At 37.3% G+C, this 17,082-nt stretch overlaps 1 protein-coding gene across 2 annotated transcripts in view; it reads left to right on the top strand.

The window, feature by feature from the left end:
- Nucleotides 1–8,174: 8,174 nt before the first annotated feature.
- Nucleotides 8,175–17,082, top strand: part of DYNC2H1 (dynein cytoplasmic 2 heavy chain 1) — a 368,911-nt gene continuing 360,003 nt past the window's right edge. For both annotated transcript variants that reach the window (XM_036860514.1, XM_036860513.1), the window contains exons 1-3: nucleotides 8,175–8,540; nucleotides 13,196–13,366; nucleotides 13,801–13,936. In XM_036860514.1, the coding sequence (XP_036716409.1) occupies nucleotides 8,346–8,540; nucleotides 13,196–13,366; nucleotides 13,801–13,936 (502 nt within the window). In that variant the 5' untranslated portion in view covers nucleotides 8,175–8,345. The remainder of the gene's footprint in view (nucleotides 8,541–13,195; nucleotides 13,367–13,800; nucleotides 13,937–17,082) is intronic.

Here is a 17,082-nt window from a genome sequence, read left to right as displayed (position 1 = left end):
ACGACGAAGGAGCCAAGAATATACAATGGAGAAAAGATAGTCGCTTCAGTAAGTGGTGCTGGGAAAACTGGACAGCTACATGTAAAAGAATGAAATTAGAACACTTCCTAACACTATACACAAAAATAAACTCAAAATGGATTAAAGACCTAAGTGTAAGACTGTAAACTATAAAATTCTTAGAGGAAAACGTAGGAAAAACACTCTTTGACATAAATTGCAGCAAGATCTTTTTTGACCCACTTCCTAGAGAAATGGAAATAAAAACAAAAATAAACAAATGGGACTTAATGAAACTTAAAAGCTCTTGCACAGCATAGGAAACTGTAAAAAAGACGAAAAGACAACCCTCAGAATGGGAGAAAATATTTGCAAACGAAGCAACTGACAAAGGATTAATTTCCAAAATACAGAAGCAGCTCAGGCAGCTCAATATGAACACAACAACAAAAAAAAAAAACAAAAAACAAAAACAAAAAAACCCAAAAAGCCCAATTGAAAAATTGGCCTAAGGCCTAAATAGACAGTTTTCCAAAGAAGACATACAGATGGCCAAGAGGCACATGAGAAGATGCTCAACATTACTAATTATTAGAGAAATGCAAATCAAAACTACAATGAAGTATCACCTCACCCCAGTCAGAATGGCCAACATAAAAAATCTACAAACAGTAAATGCCGGAGAGGGTGTGGAGCCAATGGAACCCTCTTGCACTGTTGGTGGGAATGTAAATTGATACAGCCACTGTGGAGAACAGTATGGGGATTCATTAAAAAACTAAAAATAGAACTACCATATGACCCAGCAATCCCACTACTGGGCATATACCATGAGAAAACCATAATTCAAAAAGACACATGTACCCCAGTGTTCATTGCAACACTATTTACAATAGCCAGGACGGGGAAGCAACCTAAATGTCCACTGACAGAAGAATGGATAAAGAAGATGTGGTACATATATGCAATGGAATATTACTCAGCCATAAAAAGAAACGAAATTGAGTTATTTGTAGTGAGGTGGATGGAGTTAGAGTCTGTCATACAGAGTGAAGTAAGTCAGAAAGAGAAAAACAAATATCGTACATTAACGCACATATATGGAATCTAGAAAAATGGTACAGATGAACCTATTTGCAGGGCAGGGATAGAGACGCAGGCATAGAGAATGGACGGGTGGACACAGAGGGGGAAGTGCACAGTGGGATAAACTGGGAGATTAGGGTTGACATAAATACACTACCAAATAGATAGCTAATGGGAACCTACTGTATAGCACACGGATCTCAGCTTGGTGCTCTGTGATGACTTAGATGGGTGGGATGGGGGTGGGGTGGGAGGGAGGTACAAGAGGGAGGGCATATATGTATACATATAGCTGATTCACTTCGTTGTACAGCAGAAACTAACACAACACTGGAAAGCAATTATACTCCACTTAAAAAAATTCTAATAAAAAAAAGTTACCATGGTATAAAGCTTTCTCTTCAGCACTGTACATTAGTGGTTATGTATTTTTTAAAACAATATTAAAGGGTATTCAGTTGCAAATCTAAGAAAGACTTTTCTTTTAAGCTAGATCGTGCACACGGTAAAGAAAGCAGCATCAAAGCATCTAAAAGAATAACTTGCCTGAACTGTCTCATAACAGGAGGTTCCAATAAAGAATTCAGTGCTGCCACTAAAAACTAACCAGGAGAATTCGGGAGGCACAAAAGGAGGAGGGAGGACATGCCAACCCAAACATCCTGTCAACCTCCTAGAAACCTTCACACTGGAAACCATCTTGCCTGAGAGATCTGCACACCACCAGGATAGACCCTGATTCAGTCCAAGTATGGGCAACAAGCAAGATGACTGGCCAAAGACAACCTGGAAAGCAAAACCCATTACCATGAAACCTGAGACTGCAAGCCACGTGGCAGAGCAGCTCTCCTGGGTTCCCTTACCCTACTGCTCTCCACGCGGGTGCCCCTTCCCAATAAAGTCTTTTGCTTTGTCAGTACATGTGTCTCCTTGGACAATTCATTTCCGAGTGTTAGACAAAAGTCCACTCTTGGGCCCTGGAAGGGGTCCTCCTTCCTACAACAATTATAGAGGAAAAGATTACCTATTATAGTAATACGTTATGAAAGTTTTTTATACTAAGAACCTTAAAACAGTAGGTTCACTAGCATACTTCATTACACTGAAAGGCAAAATTAAAAGCACTATATTTATTAGACAAATGATTATCATGTAATTAGTTATAGGTGCAACAGACTGTATTAAGACAGCATACTGTAAAACAGCTTTACAAACTCACATGCTTACAGGGGCAAGTAGGCTATGTAAATTAGTGAAATGGTCTGGGTGTGAGACAGTGGGGTGGGTGAGTGCATAGCTTATCTGCAGCAGTCTGGATGGGCTAGATTAGGGCAGAGAAACAAAGAAGTCAATTGTTCAGTTGTTTAAGGCAACCAAATTTGTTTGTTGCTCACACTACATGTTGGTCAAGGGTCAGCTGGGGACCCTGTTCTTTGTCATTAGAACAAATCTATCTAGATTTGACATATCTATCAAATGTCACTATCTAGAACATTATTGGTTACTATGGCAGAGGAAAAAGAAAGTGCATAGTTTACCTTGCTTAGTCCAAGCAACATTTTTTTCCTTAATTTGAAATATGTTAGAAGGTATAGTAGTCATTAGAACTGTTCTCAGGTATTTTATAGCTCTCTTTCTTTCTGTGCACAAGGTACAATAGCACTTTCCTGCCTACTTGCAGTTAGATGTTACTATGTGGCTTAGTTGGCCAACAAAATGTAAATGGAATTGATGTGCATAAACTTTAAGAGCCACAAGGTTTATTTTCCCTCAATACCAATAAGATATATTTTCAATTAAAACAATTGTGACTATTCAAGAGAACTCTTATATAAGGTAATTTAAAACAAAGCTCAAGAAGTAGAAACAATTTTTACCAAAAAGTTTACAATTAACTTTGATATTTAATTTTTAATATGTAATGAAGCACCAGCATTCAAATAAATAGTATTTAACATCTGATAGAAGACTCAAAATATTTATTTAATCATAGTGTCTGTATTTACTTATAGTGAAACCCAAGAGTATTGTCTGCAAGGAACTCCACGCTTTGATTTTGTTCTCCACCAGTGTCTGTTTCTGATTCTCTTTGTTAGTGGAGATTGAGGAAAATCATCCCCACATTACCACATTTCTGGCCCATTCCCCCACCTCCTCAACCATGTCCAGGATTAGTCTGGGGAATGGAGGTAGACAGAAGTGCAAATGCAAGAATCATCTTCATTTATATGTATGAACTGATAAACACTAACCCCTTTATTTACGTGGCTCCTTCCTCTCCCCCTATATTTTCAGGACAATTGACTACAGGAAGTATTGGGTCCCTATTAGAGTCAGGTGTAATGGTTAATGACTATTTTCTGACTTAGGAACAGAATTTGGAGAAATAGAATCCTTATTATTCCACAGGGACACATAAAAATGTATAGAAGTAAATATATTTAAGTATTTGAGTTGCACATTAAATGTCATGTTAGAATATATATTTCATTGTACTGGTGATTGAAATCTGTAAATACTATGCCCTACAGTAAGTTTCAGCTTCTCTAAGTCTGAAGAAGAGGTTCTGAAATTACATTCTTTCATGTATAGCTCCCCCAACAGTATCCAAGGATAGTAATTAGATGACTATTTTTTAATATGAGAAATGATATTATAACAATCCTATGGTATTTTTTCTTTAAATTGAATAAGAGTATAAAGAGTATATTTAATAAGTGGGGCAATATTTTTTAACCATCATTATGTTTTTAATATAATTTGCCCAATATTTGTCAAACGTAATGGATAAAACAGAAAAAGTTTTTTTCCTCTATTCACTTTCATAAAATAGATACAGATAACTTAGAGATCATCTAGAACAGTGGTACCCTGGGGAAACTCGAGTTATTTTTAGGGGTCTGTGAGGTCAAACTATTTCCACAATAATAGTAAGACATTTTGTGCCTCTTTCACTGTGCTTGACATTTGATGGTGTAAAAGTAATGGTGGGCAGAATTCTAAAACAGCCCCAAGGTTTCACCCTCTGGTGGGCACACCTTGTATAACCTTCTAATCTTGAACGTGGGCAAATCCTGTGAATATGGTGGGCTACCACTTCCATGCTTTAGTTTACTACTCAGTTAACTTTGAGTTAATAAAGGAGATTATTCACTGGGCTTGATCTAATTGGGTAAAACCTTAAAAGGAATGGGGCCCTTCGTGTTATAAGAGATTTGAAGCACAGGAGAGATTTGATGTGTAAGAAAGTTCTCCATTGTTGGCTTTGAAGATGGAGGTAAAGAATGCAGTGGCCTCTAGTTGCTGAAGGTGCCTCCAGCTTATAGCCAGCAAAGAAATGGGGACCTAGGTCTTGCAACTGCAAGGAATTTAGTTCTGTCTCAGCTATATGAGCTTGAAAGAGGACCCTAAGCTCCAGATGAGAACTCAGCCTGGCCAACATGTTGAATTAAGCCTTGTGATACCCTTAGCAGAGGACCAGAAATGCAGTTCCCAGACTACTAATGGACAGGACTTCAAGCTAATAAATGGGTAGTGTTTTAGGCCACTAAGTTTGTAGCAATTTGTGATGCGGCAATGGAAAACTAATATAGTGGCTAAGCTGCTGACACCTTGGCACAAATCAAGGCACCAAAATGTTTTAGTAGTCATCCATTCTTCACTTCCATGTGCTCACAGGAAAAGATTCCAGTTTCACTTACGAATGTGCTCAATGATAGAGTAAATAAGTTTATCAGATCTCAAAACTTGAGTACAAGTCATTTTAATATTCCGACTGATGAAACACCATAAAGCACTTCTGCTGCATACTGAAGCACAGTTTGCCTTAAAAAAAAGAACTTGTGTGACTGTTTGAATTGTGATCAAAACTAGCAGCTTTTATCACTGAAGACAATTTTTACTTGAAAGAATGACAAACTGTGATTATTAAGATTTGGGTATTTGGCAGACATTTTTTTTTTCTCAAAAATGAATGAAATAAGCCTATCATTTCAAGGAAAAAACTGACAGTATTTGTTGCCAATGATGAAATTCAGGCTTTCATGCAAAAATTAGAATTTTGGAAAACTTAAACTCTCTACTGTAAGCTTGACAACCTCTCCATACATAAAGACTTTTTCTTATGATAACAGTGGTTTACTAATGAATGTGATTTTTTAATATTGTATAGTGAAATGTATCAACATTTAGAAGATCTGCATAGCTCAAATATTTTCCAAATGATCAATGCATGATGTTACAAAATTATGCATGGGTAAAATATCCATTCAGAGTGCAAGTGACCAATGGATTTTAATGTAGCTGAGTATGAAATGTTGATTGATATGGTTCCAGATTCCAAATCGCAACTGTCCTTTAAGAAACTACCATTTGTGGAGTTTTGGTTTAGTAACAAAGAAGAATATTCACAGTTATCTGAAAAGATTATAAAGTTCTTTCTGTTTTCCAACTACATTATCTGTGTTTTCTCCATATACTTCAACCAAAACAACATATTGCAAGAGATGGAATGCAGTAGACAGAGGATCTCCCACTAAGGAATATATTAAAGAGATTTGCAGAAATGTAAAACAATACCACTCTCCTGACCAAATTTATTTTTGTTTTGGGAATTATAATTATTTTCATAAAATATGTTATTTATGTTAACAAGTCATGGGCTTATTATTTTTAAATGGATGAATAAATGAATATTTTAAAATTTGTCTCACTTTGAATGACTATTATAGTAAATGTTGATAGAAATAATGCACAGAAACAAAAATTTTCTGGAGGCTTCAATACTTTTTTAAAGTATAAATAAGTCCTGACACCAAGAGGTTTGATAAATGTAAATATCGAAAAAAGTTAGGAATCCTTCATTCAGAAAGGTTTTGTGCCCTGTCCTCTGGCTCACATTATCTGTTTGCATGCCACCTGCTAACCAATTTCTAAACAAATGCTACACATTAATTTTTTTTAAACAGCACCCTACTGCTGATATCAATTACTCATTGGTTAGTGTGGCCTAAATTGCTATTAAAAAATAGACCCACACATGTATAATATAAAATGGTTCAAACACAATAAAGGTTATTTCTTGCTTAACAGTTGCTGGCTTTACGCCACACTGTGATTCAGAAGCCCTGGTTCAGACTCTTTCATGGTTCTGCCATCTCTTGTTGCTTTGTTAGCTGCATCCAGCTAGCAAAGGGTAAAAGTATACTTACTTCTTTAAAACCTTGCCTTGGAAATGGCACACACTACTTCTGCTCACATTTCATTGGTGAGAATTAGTTAATGTCCACACCTGGATGGTAAACGCTTCTTAGCTGTGAAAGGGGAGATATGATGTTAGTGGCTAGCCTGCTGCCTACCACTATGAAATAGTGTCTAGAGATTGACTGAGAATTGGATTTGGGTATGAATCTTCGTTCTATAACTTACCATCTCTGAGATTCTTTCTTCTTTATTGAAGCTTCATGAGTACAGGGACTTTATCTGTCTTGTTTTCGACTCTAGGCCTAAGTCTGGGTATACAGCAGTGAACAAGATACACAAAATCCCTACCCCCATGGGGTTTACATGTCAACCGGACATCTATGTTAAAATGTTTTTTGACAGCTGGGTTAAAATTGATTGAAACACTCAAATTTCATATCTTGTGGAAGTCCAAAGCCCATCCAAGATTTCTAAAAATTCCTGGGAGGATGAGATTCTCATGATTTCAACTGCTTTCTAGACTCATCTCCCTACATGTGTTGCCTTTTTATTCACTTTTATTCATATTGCCATGGATGCTTAATTCAGCCATTTCATACATCTCCACCAAAATAACTCACCCAGACTAAGCATTTGTGAGTAATGGAGACTTCCCTTAAGACCCTGGTAAGGATCATAATGCCCATTGCAGAGCAAGAATTTCTGTATCCATATTAGCCATTTTTGCTTTCAAAATCCTTTTTGGCTACCCAGTCACCCTGGGTTCCTATTTGGATTTTTTCCCATCCAGTTGCCAGTATTCTACCTCACTGACTCCTCTCCCACCTTTTGGATTATTTCATAAGAATGTGAATTCATTTCCCTTTATAATTTAAAGCACTTCAGCTTTCTTTAGTCTCCATTCCTCAAACTTAATCAAGATGCTCAGCAGATAAAAAGACCCTCTTTCTAATTCTAAAAGAATATAGTTGTGATTACTGAGTGCAAATAAAAAAATTGGTATGTGTTTATTTTCCCTAGGATAATGGCTCAAATCAGGGCTGAGATGATGACTGATTATGAGGGCAGAGACTATGGTCTCCAGGGCCTAGTTCACTACTTGGCATATAGCAGCATGCGGTAAATATTTTTAGAAGATAATTATAGAATTCGGAGAGTCTTTGATGAATATTGGGATAAATGATCATCAATTTAGTAGTTTGTAGTGATGCCATGGGGTAGAAGATGATGAAGCCTGCTTTCAGGTCTGTATTTCTTCAGCATTCGGTTATGCTTGTTATAAAACAAATTAACAAGTATCATTGCCCGTTTTGGTTATTTTACAATATGGCTGTGTGTTCTGATAACGATTGTGATGAAAAATTGGTGGTTACATTTTTCTGAAATAATAGGATAACAAAATTAAAATAATGGTGGGAAATTAACTAACACAGAAACGAGCAGAGTAAGATGGAGAAAGTAAATTAACATTGTATTGAACTCCTATTCTTTATCAGTCTCTTTAAAAAGCGGTGTTTAAATAGTAATCTCTTAAAGTCCTCATTACAACCCAGATAGTATTTCCCCATTTTACAGATGTGGAACTTGACGTTGACAGGGTGGTTTGCTAACGAGTGAAGGGGAAGAGGGAGCACTAGAACCCCAGCCATCCTAAATCCTTGTCATACTGCTGCACTTGAAGACTAGAGGTATGTCTTCTAATTATGCGTTATAAGAAGTCAGTAGAAAGCATTAAAGGCAGATTTTGCGACCTAACACAAACTTGCCTGAATCCTTTGCCATCGACGACCGCGGCGAGCAGCTAAGGAGCTCCTAGATGATCGATCCTCTCTGAGAGCTTTGCGTGCGCGTGCCCGAGATGGTAACGCCCACCGCGCGCCGCCGTAGTGCTCCGTCGCCATAGCGACTGCCCGTGGCAACCGCGGAGCTCCGCAGGCCCGCAGGCGAGCTCCGGATTTGAGCCTAGTTCTCATCTTCCCTTTAGTTCTGTCCCGAATGTTTTTTTTTCCTCCTTCCCTCTTTGCCGCCCTCCCCCACCTTTCCCCTTCTCTAGAATCATGGCGGGCGGAACCGGGGACGTTCGGAAGCTTTTCATCTTCACTACTACTCAGAATTACTTTGGACTGGTGTCGGAATCCTGGGACCAGCCGCTGCTGTACAACAGTCCTGAAATCAACAACTTCTTGGACGACGGGAACCAGATGCTCCTCAGAGTGCAGCGATCCGACGTCGGAATTTCCTTTTCCAATGTGGTATGCTTTCCTGCGCCCCTGCCCCGACCTCCCTTTACGTCCCCGGGCTCAGCCAGAAGGATGTCGGGTCCCTTTCTGCCTTCCTGGTTGGATCATCCTAGAGGGCCCAATGCTGTCCCCGCTTGATGAGCTGCGCTGGCCTCGTGCTTCAGCGTGTAGTGTCCAAGCTTGCATACCACCTGACCAAAGGAGTTGCCCTGTCCATGCACCTGAAGAGAACAATTCTAGTCTTTCTAGTTTTTTTTTTTTTTTAATACTACAGATAGGTTATAACTAAAAATAAAATATTTACCTTATTTATTTAAACATTTTTTCTTTCTCCTCCCTTTTGAGGTTCTTTAAGGCAAATTCTAGTGTATCTTTTTTGGATTATATACGAGTTTAAATTTACTCTAGGGAAAGAATAGTTAGGAATTCAAATCTTTTAAGAAATGATAAGGCAGAAAGTTTAAATTCTTTTTGTTGTTCCACATATGATGTATTGATTTATTCATTATTATTTACTGCTGCCTCCACTGGCAGGCTTGTTTAAGAAATGGTTGCATTTGCAACCAGGAGATAAACACACACACACACACACACACACACACACACACACACACACACACACACACACACACACACACACACTCAGAGTAATACACAGAAAAAAAATTGCCTCACACATTACCCCTGCCTCACACTGAGCCCCTGCTCAGTAAATGGAGGAAAATTAACAAGTGATAGTCATATATTAAACCTTTTCCTCTTGTGTTCACTGGTGTCCCTAGGTCTAACAGAGTATTTGACACACAGCGAGCACTGAATGCATTTTTGTAGAATGATTGTATCATTCACCCTATTATGAATTTTTAGTCTTGGATTTGACTCAATTCTATTCAATCGACGTATTTTGAACTCAATATATGCAAGGCACTTTGCTAGGTTTGGTGAGTTTACAAAGATGTAAAAAGCATAGATAATCATAGCTAATGTTTATTTTCCCTTTACACTCTGTCAGGTACTGTTCTAAGTACTTTGTGTGTTTTGGCTTATTTAATAGTCGCAACAACACTATAAGATAGAAACTGTTTTTATTTCCATTTTGTGGCTGAGGAAAGTAAGGCACAAAGGTTACACCCTAAGCGTTAACTACTCCACTTCTCTAATAGGTTAGTGTAATTCAGAACAGGACCCCCTGTGTCTCTCTTCTAGAGCTTCACTCCAGTGGCCTAGGATGACATATACTCAACAAGTTATAAAATCAGGGCACATGGCTGTAAATGCCACCGAAAGTTTAGATAGAGTGTAATGGGAAATTAAGATCTCACAAGCTGCGTGGCCAAAAAACGAAACAAAACAAAACAAACAAAAAAAGAAAATGGAAACTATAACTTTTAATTAAGCTAGTAGAGCCCAACAGTGTATTTTATCTTTAGTCATACATCACACTACAGATTTTTAGTCATATTTGAAAATGTTTTGTTATATCTTAAGTTGTACTTTAGATATCTAAGAGTCAGCATGATTGAAGAAATTAACAATTACTGAGTAGTTACTATGGGTCTGGCATTGTCCTGGGTGCTGGGGATAAAGTCATGAACATGTCAGGGTTTATCTCCAAGGAGTAACATTCAAATGGACAAAAGTAGGCTAAACACATGCACACAGGTGTATAATGTAACATAATTTTGGGTATTGATAAGTGCTATTAATAAAAATAGAGTAATGTTAAAGTAGTGATGGGGATGGGGAGGGGAAGTGCATTAAAATAGAGAGGGAGGGAATACCTGTCTGAATTAGTGACCTTTGAAGTGAGATTTAAATGATGACTTGTAGGCAGATTTAGGGGAAGAGTTTTCTAAGCAAAAGAAATGATAAGTACCAAGGCCTTGAGCTGGGTCTTATCTTGGTTTTAAGGAGCTGGAAAAAAAAAAAAATCCAGAGTCATTGCTGAAGTTTAATGAATAACCAAAGAATGTGAAAGTTACAGTATGGCCTGATCATTTAGGACCTTGTACACCATTTAGGTTGAAATAGGAAGTCGTTGGTAATCTTAAGCAAGAGAGAGATGTGATCTGGTTTATGCTGTAGAATAGAGGTTGGCAAATTTTTTCTATAATGGGCCAGATAATAAATATTTTGGGTTTGCAGGTCGTAAGGTCTCTGTCACAACTCCAGCTCTGCCATTGCCATGAGAAAGCAGCCATAGACAATATGTGAGTGAATGAGTGTGGCTGCATTCCACTTTATTTATGGACACTGATACTTGAATTTCATCTCATGAAATGTTATTATTCTTTCGTTTTTTTCAGAAAATGTGGAAATAATTTTTAGCTTGTGGGCTGTACAAAACAGGCAGAAAGTTGTGGTATGCTGATCCCTGATCGATCCCAGTAGGTGATAGAGGTATTTTGCAACCTCATAAAAGAACCAACTTTACACCTTAATAATTACCAAATTATAGTCAGTTAAGAGGAAACAGCAGTTGCCAATGATAGGGAAACTTGGAGGAGAGGTGGCTAGGAGTGCTCATTCTCAGTTTTTCTTTACTCAGGGAATGATGAACAGCTGTAGCCAACTTATCCTTTGCTTTAACTCTGACTTTGCCTAGGGCAAAGCTCATTGTCCTGATTGATGCCCCAGGGTGCCTTGGCCAGTGACTATAGATACTGTTTTCAAAGTATGATGTTAAAATATGTATTTTCTGAATATTCTTTCTTCAGATAGGTGAGAGGAGGGAAGTTTAAAGGTATGGCCTATTTAATTACTAAGGAATGAATTTTTCAAATCTACGTATCTGCAGCTTGTTATTCTCGCTTGTAATTGGAATAAAATGATCATGCTAGGGCTTCCCTGGTGGCGCAGTGGTTGAGAGTCTGCTTGCTAATGCAGGGGACACGGGTTCGAGCCCTGGTCTGGGAAGATCCCACATGCCGCGGAGCAACTGGGCCCGTGAGCCACAATTACTGAGCCTGCGTGTCTGGAGCCTGTGCTCCGCAACAAGAGAGGCCATGATAGTGAGAGGCCCGTGCACCACGATGAAGAGTGGCCCCCTCTCGCCGCAACTAGAGAAAGCCCTCGCACAGAAACGAAGACCCAACACAGCCAAAAATACATAAATAAATAAATAAATAAAAATTTAAAAAAAAAAAAAAAAAAAAATGATCATGCTAGCAATAGAGTTCTAATGCGTGAAAATGAGAGTTTGAGAAAAGCAGCAATACTGAGTAAATGCCAATTCCTTCCTAGTGGCTAAAAAAATACAATGATTAGGATAAAAGAAAAGTAGCACAAAAACTCACTCACCTTTTTTTTTTATTGGAGTATAGTTGCTTTACAATGTTGTGTTAGTTTCTGCTGTGCAAGGAGGTGAATCAGCTATATGTATACCTATATCCCCTCCCTCTTGGACCTCCCTTCCACCACCTCCCCCATCCCACCCATCTAGGTTGTCGCAGAGCACCGAGCTGAGCTTCCTGTGCTTTATAGCATGTTCCTACTAGCTATCTATTTTACACATGGTAGTGTATATATGTCAACCCTAATCTCCTAATTTGTCCTACCCTCCCCCTCCACCCCATGTCCACATGTGCGTTCTCTAAGTCTACGTCTCTTTTCCTGCCCTGCAAATAGGTTCGTCTGTACCATTTTTTTAGATTCCACATATATGCGTTAATATACGATATTTGTTTTTCTCTTTCTGGCTTACTTCACTCTGTATGACGGACTCTAGGTCCATCCACATCTCTACAAATGATCTAATTTTGTTCCTTTTTGTGGCTGAGTAATATTCCATTGTATATATGTACCAGATCTTCTTTATCCATTCATCTGTCCTTGAACATTTAGGTTGTTTCCTTGTCCTGGCTGTTGTAAATAGTGCTGCAATGAACATTGGGGTACATGTGTCCTTTTGAATTATGGTTTTCTTAGGGTATATGCCCAGTAGTGAGATTGCTGGGTCACATGGTAGTTCTATTTTTAGTTTTTTAAGGAACCTCCATACTGTTCTCCTTAGTGGCTGTATCAATTTACATTCCCACCAACAGTGCAAGAGGGTTCCCTTTTCTCCACACCCTCTCTAGCATCTATTGTTTGTAGATTTTTTGATGATAGCCATTCTGACCAGTGTGAGGTGATAATCTAGTTATATGACAATTTAGTAAAAAAGTTTGATCTCAGATACTTTAAGGAAAAAATGTTTGTTCAGATAAAGATGATTTTAGGAGATGGACAACCTAAGTTTGTTTTGGTAGTTCTGAGTTTATATTGAACTTAGTTTCATGTAAGAGGGTAATTAGCATCCTTGTTATAGAGTTTCTGGAGTAGAGTGAAGAAGTATACTAGTCACCATTGTGTACCTGGGGCACACAGCTTTGATCTGTAGTATTACTGAATCTGTCTGGAGTGGATGTTAACAATATTCATATAGTGCTTTTTGTTTATAAACCATTTATCAAAGTAGCTTTATGATACAATCACATATAAGTGGGGATACATTTTTAAAACTCAGGGTTTTTTAAGGATTGGTTGTAATATACTATAATTATTTCTAAAGTATACTTTTTCCAAGGGGTAAAATTACAGTAATACAACATTTTAGGGAAATATATAAATTTTCAAGTATTAACTTTATGAAAATAACATTAAAAATCATTTGTTTACCACTTTAGATTGATTTTGCCGACACAAAAGATAAAGTGCTGGTGTTTTTCAAGCTGCGACCTGAAGTAATTACTGATCAGAATCTACATAAAAACATTCTTGTTTCATCTATGTTAGAATCACCTATAAATTCCCTTTACCAAGCAGTACGGCAAGTATTTGCGCCAATGTTGTTAAAGGTGAGTAAATTAAAGTAGCTTGTATGGTTGTTGTTGCTTTTAGCCTAAGTATTTGGGTAAATGCTTTCATACACACAAACGTAAATATTTATTATTTTATTTACTGGTAATATCATTAGTATTTTAGTTTTTAAATTAAAATATTTTTTCTTTGTAATTTAAAAAAATTTTAATGTAGGCTTTATTGACAAATAGAGAAATTGGAGAAAGATGTAAAATGCAATCTACATCAGCTCTTAAATTGCTATAGTAAATGATCTTTATAAAGTTTTAACTGTTGAAAGGACTTTTTCCCTTCCCTTATGAGATGGAGGTAGTGTCAGGCTTTGGGTGAAACAGATATATTTGGACTTAGTTCTTTTGACAGTGTTTTAGGAAGCCAGTTTGATTGGCAAGATTTTGATCATTGTATGCTCTTGTCTGTTTTTATTTAGGATCAGGAATGGAGCAGAAACCTTGATCCCAAACTTCAGAATCTTTTGAGTGAACTAGAAGCAGGCTTGGGTATAGTGCTACGAAGATCAGATACTAACTTATCAAAACTGAAATTTAAGGAAGATGACACACGAGGTATTTACCCATAGTTTTATCAAAGAAAATCAAAACAATTGCCTTATTAATACATTAGTAAATTAATACACTTCTTCAAAGATTTCTTTCCACACTTTGGATCTTCTGTGAGCTTGAGCTGCTTTTAAATGAATAGATTTACATATGGATTTGGAGAAGAGGAAAATGTGATCTTTAATAATGTGCAGTTCATGGAAATAGAAAATATAGTTGATTCTCATTATTTGCAGTAGTTCTGTTCTATAAAGTCACTGTGAACACTAAATTAGCGAATACTGAAGCATTGCTCCTAGGGTCCTGTGAGCCTCTGGTCATAAGATTTTCACCAACTGCTCAACACATAACCTTGTTTTAGGTGCGTTTGGTTTAGACACGTTATTTAATATATATTGTTGATGAATTGTCATTGAGCTTAAGGGCAACAGCACTGTAACTCTTGCCTGAATGAAGCTTATCTAACACAAGTATTTTCTCTGTAAGGTACTTCACAGTGTTCTTGTGCTAGGAACACTAGACAGCACTTCAGAACCATGCTTGGGGGCCATTTTAAACAGCAAAATCACCAACAAAAAGTACAAAAATGTGAAAAACATGGCACTACATAGACTACAAAAAAGACATTTGTTTACAGTAGGTGATAGAAAATAAGAAAGCAGTGTTGCTTTGTTCATCCTTAGCTGGGAACATATGCATTGGGCAACTCAAATTTTTCTCAGCTCTGCGCATGTCTGCAAATGACCACAAAAACATTGAGAGTATTGACTTTGGGTACATATAAATGTTAACGAGTAGGTGACGTCATAAATCCAGAACCTGTGAATAATGAGGATTGATGCTAATTGTATATTTGCGAAGATAATAAGCCAATGACTTTTATTTTAAAACGTATTTTTTTCCTGAAGCTAATTGTAATTTTGTGGCTATAGGTAAATTATTTCATAAGAACAGTTAAGGTGAAATGCATGACATACACAAATCATTAGTTTAAAATATTAGTTGTAGTTTTATACTTTGAATAGTAAAATAGATGCTTTTTGAATCTCATACAACCAGAAAGAATAGTGAATTTACTTCCAGCATGGGATTAAGCAACTAGAGGTTGCCCATTTCATTGGGAAAAAGAAAACTATTTTAATTTGCTTATTTTTCCTTCCAGTTTAATTGAGATATAATTGACATACAGCACTGTATAAGCTTAAGGTGTGTAGCATAGAGATTTGACTTAAATACATCAAGCAATGATTATCACAATAAGTTTAGTGAACATCCATCACCTCATATGGATACAAAATTAAAGGAATAGAAAAAAATTTTCTTTTCTTGTGCTGAGAACTCTTAGGATTTACTCTGTTAACTTTCATATATAACATACAGCAGTGCTAATTATATTTATCATGTTGTATATTACATCCCTACTACTTATTTATCTTTTGGAAGTTGTACCTTTTGACCACCTCATCCAATTCTCCTTCCTCCCATCCCCCACCTCTGGTAACTACAAGTCTGATTTACTTTTGTTTGTTTGTGTGTTTTTTTGTATAATTGACCTACAACAGTATGTTAGTTCCTGTTACACAACATAGTGATTTGGTATTTCTGTACATTTCAAAATGATCATCATGATGAGTCTAGTGACAGTGTGTCACCATAGAAAGGTATTGCATAGTTCTTGACTATATTCCCCACAGTATACATTTCATACCAATGACTTCTTTATTTTGTAACTGGCAGTTACAAAATAAATCTTAATCTCCCTCACCCATTTCTTTCCTCCCTCAACCCCCTTCCCTCTGGTAACCACCTGTTTGTTCTCTATATCTGTAATTCTGCTTTTTTTTTTTTTTAATATTTCTCCTGCACAGCGGGCACAGCAGCTGTTGCTTGGACTTCTTCAGGAACTTGTAGTTGAAGCCAGACATGATGGGTGGGCACTGGTGAGCACATGGTGGCCCTACAGCTTGGGCCTCACTCCAACCACAAGCTGGGATTGGCTCCTGGTGGTGCCAAATCTCTATAACTCTGCTTTTGTTTTATTTGTTCATTTGTTTTGTTTCTTAGATTCCACATATAAGTGAGATCATACAGCATTTGTCTTTCTCTGCCTGACTTATTTAACTTAGTGTAATGTCATCTAGGTCCATCCATGTTGTCACAAATGGCAAGATTTCATTCTTTTTTACGGCTGAGTAATATTCCATTATATTTATTTATATATATATACACACACACATATATATGTATATATATACACCCCACATCTTCTTTATCCATTCATCTGTTGATGGGCACTTAGGTTGCTTCCATATCTTGGCTACTGTAAATAATGCTGCTATGAACATAGGAGAGCATATATCTTTTTTAATTAGTGTTTTTGTTTTTTTCAGATAAATGCCCAGAAGTGTAATTGCTGGATCATATAGTAGTTCTATTTTTAATTTTTTGAGTAATCTGCATACTGTTTTCCATAGTGGCTGCTCTACTTTACCTTCCCACCAACACTTGTTATTTGTTGCCTTTTTTAAAAAAAAATAATTAATTAATTAATTAATTTTTGGCGTGTTGGGTCTTCATTTCTGTGCGAGGGCTTTCTCTAGTTTCGGCAAGCAGGGGCCACTCTTCATCGCGGTGCACGGGCCTCTCACTATCGCGGCCTCTCTTGCTGCGGAGCACAGGCTCCAGACGTGCAGGTTCAGTAGTTGTGGCTCACGGGCCTAGTTGCTCCACGGCATGTGGGATCTTCCCAGACCAGGGCTCGAACCCGTGTCCCCCCTGCATTGGCAGGCAGATTCTCAACCATTGCGCCACCAGGGAAGCCCATTTGTTGCCTTTTTGATAAGTCATTGACAGTGTGAGGTGGTATCTCATTGTGGTTTTGATTTGCATTTTGCTGATGATTAGTGATGTTGAGCATTTTCATGTGCCTGTTGGCCATCTGTATGTGTCCTTTGTAGAAATGTTTATTCAGATCCTCCGCCTATTTTTTTTTTTTTTTTTTTTTAGTAGGTATTTGTTTATTCTTTTTTTTTTTTTTTTTTTTTTTTTTATTCACACACACACACACTGTATTTTATTTTTACAAGACATAAATAGACTGACACCAAGCATTGTACATGGATGACCACAACAAAAGCAACAATGATTGCAAT

The sequence above is a fragment of the Balaenoptera musculus genome, chromosome 8 (genome assembly GCF_009873245.2).
Source record: "Balaenoptera musculus isolate JJ_BM4_2016_0621 chromosome 8, mBalMus1.pri.v3, whole genome shotgun sequence".
Lineage (NCBI taxonomy): Eukaryota > Metazoa > Chordata > Mammalia > Artiodactyla > Balaenopteridae > Balaenoptera > Balaenoptera musculus.
This window is presented reverse-complemented; position numbering and strand designations above follow the sequence as displayed.